General features: G+C 33.1%; 1 protein-coding gene across 1 annotated transcript in view; it reads right to left on the bottom strand.

The window, feature by feature from the left end:
• Positions 1–717: 717 nt before the first annotated feature.
• The window catches only part of LOC137652525 (tyrosine aminotransferase-like), a 28,061-nt gene continuing 23,743 nt past the window's right edge, over positions 718–5,035 (bottom strand). The window contains 2 exon segments of the mRNA XM_068385980.1: positions 718–1,417; positions 3,666–3,764. Of these exon segments, the coding sequence (XP_068242081.1) occupies positions 1,172–1,417; positions 3,666–3,764 (345 nt within the window). The 3' untranslated portion in view covers positions 718–1,171.

Here is a 5,035-nt window from a genome sequence, read left to right as displayed (position 1 = left end):
AGAACGAAGCTTTTTTTTTTCCAGACACCAAAATTTCCTGGTCAATCGTTTTTTCTATAGATGAAGCTGAGCAAATGGCGGTTTTCTATCCGTTTAATGCTTTTCGCTCTATCGGGTTTCAAATCAGAACAGTGCCACTCGTCTTAGCGTTAAAATTATCAGATCAGTACAAAGTGAGGCCACGTCCTCGAATTTGAACTTGAAGACTCAATCGCAAATATAGGAAGTTAAGATTATAATTAAGTAAATGACGTTATATAGGCTGAAAAGTAGATAGTACGAGCTTCAAAATGCAAAAAGAACAGATGCAAGATATCCTGATAAATTAAAAGAGTTATGGACGTTTGAATATTGTCAATTTTCAACCGCGATTTCCCGCTTTCGGTTTTCTAACAGAATGAATTAAGCCCTAACTATATTGAAAGCCTTTGTAAGCAGTAGATAGATACATCGGCTTTCTCTTTATAAAATCCTTCTGGACTTTATTCTTTAATAACCTAAGAACTGAATAATCTAAGCTGTTCTGTACTAAATGGATCCTTTTCACAACTGGGCATAAACCAGAAGCGTAACATTGACAGTAGAAGTTCATTGCATGACTTAAACAATGTTCGGATGATAAATGCTTCGAGTCTTCGATCGTTTTATTGTGAAATTTCGAGAAAATAAAGCAGACAAAATACGTTATGAATGGAAGACACAAACCTGATTTCTTAGGGGGGAAATGTCGATAGATTAAAATACATCTGATCACCGTGTAATAAAGGAATGATGCGTCCCTATGTAGGAATATTCTGAATATCTTCATAAAAACTATAACTAATCTGGAGCGAGGAATAGTCGTCTATCAATTCATCCGTCATATATAATAGCAGATCACTAGAATAAATGAATAATCTAATCGCGCTACATTCCATTGGGACACAATAGAGTGTCTCACGAAAGTCGATCCTTCACGATTAAATTGCATTATAAATTACTTTCACAAAAATATACAGTTACTACACAACCTGTCACATCTTGTCTACGGATAAACTTGGTAACAGTCAAAATGATATCTATGACAGTCAAAGATGAATGAATAACAATTCAATTAAAAGACTAATGACCAATAATTTCATGTAGTTTTCTGATGGCGTAACATAGTAAGTGACATATTGATTAGGTCTCGTTAATCAGCCTCGGCTTCCATAATCAGGGCAGTTGGATCAAATGACGCTGTCTTCACTGCCTTGACATCTTCGTTCATATCACTAGTGGACAAATACCCATGATCGACATCCATGTCGACAGTGTGACCGTTAACAAACTCTTGGTAATATCTGGTGCAGAAGGCAGCCATCCGCTCGCATGCCTCTCGAAGCTGTTTCTCTGGTACCGTCAGCACAATTCGCATGTAGTTGGGATAATCAAAACACTGCAAAGGGATAGACAGAACGATGGTGTTAGTAATTAGGAAGTTGCTAGTAAAAGTGAACTTGCTATGTAAAGCCCTGTCCACACGATCGAGCATGCCCGACGGGCAGACGGTGATACCAGGCCACAATAGTTAGTGAAAATGAGGGTTTATGACGTCAGAAGCGGGAAAACTAAAGGCAGGGATCTGGCAACACTGTATGATCCCACATCCCTGTCTGTGGTTTTCCCGCTTCTGACGTCATTAACCCTCATTCTTACTAACTATTTTGGTCTGGTATCACTGTTTGCCCGTCAGGCATGCTCAATCGTGTGGACAGGGATTAAAAACACTTGCTTCTAACAATTGTCTCATGAGTTACAAATTCAACATCTGTTTATGGTCAATGTGCACAAAAATATCTCTATTTTATATTAGTGTGTACTGCCTTCAACTGTGATAATTCATATTATTTGTAACTTATTCTTTAGTGATACAATTATTTTGGCTCTAAATCTGATGTTGGCATTGGATTTGGAGTATATAGTAGTTCTTTTATCTCTAGATGTGCACTTCCTCTAATATCTTCAATATTTACTGCTGCATGTAAGAATTTAATAGCCAAAAACCACAAAAAAATAACAGGCTACCTTGATACTTAGTGGTGAATATGAACACAAAATGCTATGAATTCAGGAATAATGGTTCTTGAAAGAAAGTCCCATTGAACAACATGCAGATAAGCTTTCGTCCATTTACGAACAGCATGTTCATGTTGGTGTAACTATTTACATGACTAAAGGGACATTGCAATAGAAAACGGATAAATCTAAAATAGGAGATACAACCTGAAATCCAAGCATTTATACAATCTATCCTTAAACGTTAGGAACTTTGACTTATGGACTAATTCTAGTGGAATCTAAATATCATTAATTCTTGTAGTACATGAAGAAATATATACTTAAACGGTAGATAAAAGCTAAAGGGATTTTTTTTCAAGGATGGAGCCAACCTATTTAGGATAAAGACTCCTAATGAGAATCTGAGCCACAAATGGATTTTGATATCGAATTATTTCAACCTTGGAAATACTCACCCTAGTGGAATATTCAGTCAGATAATACTTTTGCCCAGGCTATGCTTCGAACACATGGAGTCGACAAAACTAATCCAGACATTATACTTTAACCATTGGACTATCAAGGAAATGAAGGTACCGGCGGAACTAATCCTGTAGGTGGCTCTTTGGTGAAGTGGGACATTAATGCTGACCCACTGGGTTGACACCCGAATGTCAACGTATTACCAAAGGCTTATCTTCTATTTTATCTAATTTCTGGTTTACTGAAGACAATTGTCTATTTTTTATTGATATTCATGTTATTTGACTTTATTTTTTAACTATGATGATAAGGTATGAACATGAAAATCTCACAAACAGAAGTACTCCATAGACACTGGTGCATTCAAGACCCACTATACCTGTCCAAGTCAGGTATTTGAATTAAAGACTAAAAATCGAACCATTTTCATCATAATAGCTAAGTTTGTAACGAGTCTATTTACAATGGCTTTGAGCTGCCATTTTAGAGATGGATTGATTTTGAGTCAAAGTAGAGACACCTGAATTTGATATTAATATTTAAAGTTGGACACGGGAGTTCCTGCCGCACCTCACTCTGAGGAAGTGTACCCAGTCACACCATCACTGAGCGGAGAGTACCTGTGTTTAGCCCAGCCAACCACTGGTGCCATATCTCCCTACACTAATCTGTTTGGTTACTCACCATGTACTTTCTCAAAGCAAGGTGTATTAGGAATTCTGTGACCAATTGTACCACTGAGTTTGAATAGATTCATAATTATCTCAATTGCGAAATGGTAAGAGTCTAATAGTTAGACTTGTTTCGCCTCAGGTCATTTATTCCTAAGGTCGAGTGGTTTCGATATAAAGAATATAGTGGCTTTGGTCAGTATACATCAACTCGCTGGCTAGCGCAGACTGGTGATTGTTGGCAATTTCCGTCTCGTCACTCACAGCAAATCAATCTAATATGGGTGGCCCTCACTAGTACAGCTTTGCTGATCATGGCGATACGAAACCCGTTTCAGCGCATTAAGGTATCCCCACTCAGAGAGGATACACTGTATGTATATATATATATATATATATATATATATATATATATATATATATACATATATATATATATATATATATATATGTTTTTACTAAAAAGAAGAAGTTTTCTGAATGTGATCATACCTTCCCTGGAAGACAAAAGACAGACTCCTCAGAGATCATCTTCTCCACAAACTGCAAATCGTTTTCAAACTGGGGGAATTTATCCATGTCAATCCCCACCTGGAAAATAAAGAACTCTTATTATTATTATTATTATTATTATTATTATTATTATTATTATTATTATTATTATTATTATTATTATTATTATTATTATTATTATTAGTTGCTAATCTACAACCATAGTTGAAAAAGCAAGATGCTATGTCAATTCCCACCTGGAAAATAAGGAAAAGGATAATTTGCATGAACTGTTATTATTATTATTATTATTATTATTATTATTATTATTATTATTATTATTATTATTATTATTATTATTATTATTATTATCATTATTATTATTATTATTATTATTATTAGTTGCTAATCTACAACCCTATTTGAAAAAGCAAGATGCTATGTCAATCCCCACCTGGAAAATAAGGAAAAGGCTAATTTCCACGAACTGTTATTATTATTATTATTATTATTATTATTATTATTATTATTATTATTATTATTATTATTATTATTATTATTAGTTGCTAAGCTACAACCCTAGTTGAAAAAGCAGGATGCTATAAACGTAGGGGGGCTCCAACAGGGGAAATAGCCCAGCGAGGAAAGGGAACAGGAAAAATAGTATATTCTAAGAACAGTAACAACATTAAAATAAATATTTCCTATATAAACTATAAAAACTTCAACAAAACAAAAGGGAAAGAAATAAGATAGAATAGTGAGCCCGAGTGTACCCTCAAGCAAGAAAATTCTAACACAGATTAAATCTTTAAAATCAGAAATTTAAAATAAATTAAATGAATTAATTCAGTTTAAAATAATAATACATTAAGTATATTTACGATCTGGTGAATATTTGATAATAAGTTAAAATTAAAACCCAATTTATAGATGCTATTTCTTATTTAATGTGAGTTACACAATAGGCGATGATAAGGTATATTTTGACCATTTTTTTTTTACATTTTTTCATCAATTCGTGAAAAAACTAAAATGAATAAGGGACTATAGGAATTGGATTTTCTTTGGGCGATCATCACAAAAAATTCTATGGGCAATCAGGAGCTTCAAGGTTATACATTGTCTTTTTATTAAAAAAAAAAAAGAATAAAGAAAAAAAAAATAAAATCAAGGGATTCAACCTTGTGCCAGTACTTTGTATCGATATTGTAAGTCAGTGAGGGCAAAAAATACATTAGGCTACTCGAATTTGTATTATATATATATATATATATATATATATATATATATATATATGTATATATATATATATATGTACATATATATATATATATATATATATATATATATATATATATATACAGTAT

This window comes from Palaemon carinicauda, chromosome 13 (genome assembly GCF_036898095.1).
Source record: "Palaemon carinicauda isolate YSFRI2023 chromosome 13, ASM3689809v2, whole genome shotgun sequence".
NCBI classification, from domain to species: domain Eukaryota; kingdom Metazoa; phylum Arthropoda; class Malacostraca; order Decapoda; family Palaemonidae; genus Palaemon; species Palaemon carinicauda.
The sequence above is the reverse complement of the archived record's forward strand: the minus strand, read 5'-3'. Positions and strand labels throughout refer to the sequence as shown.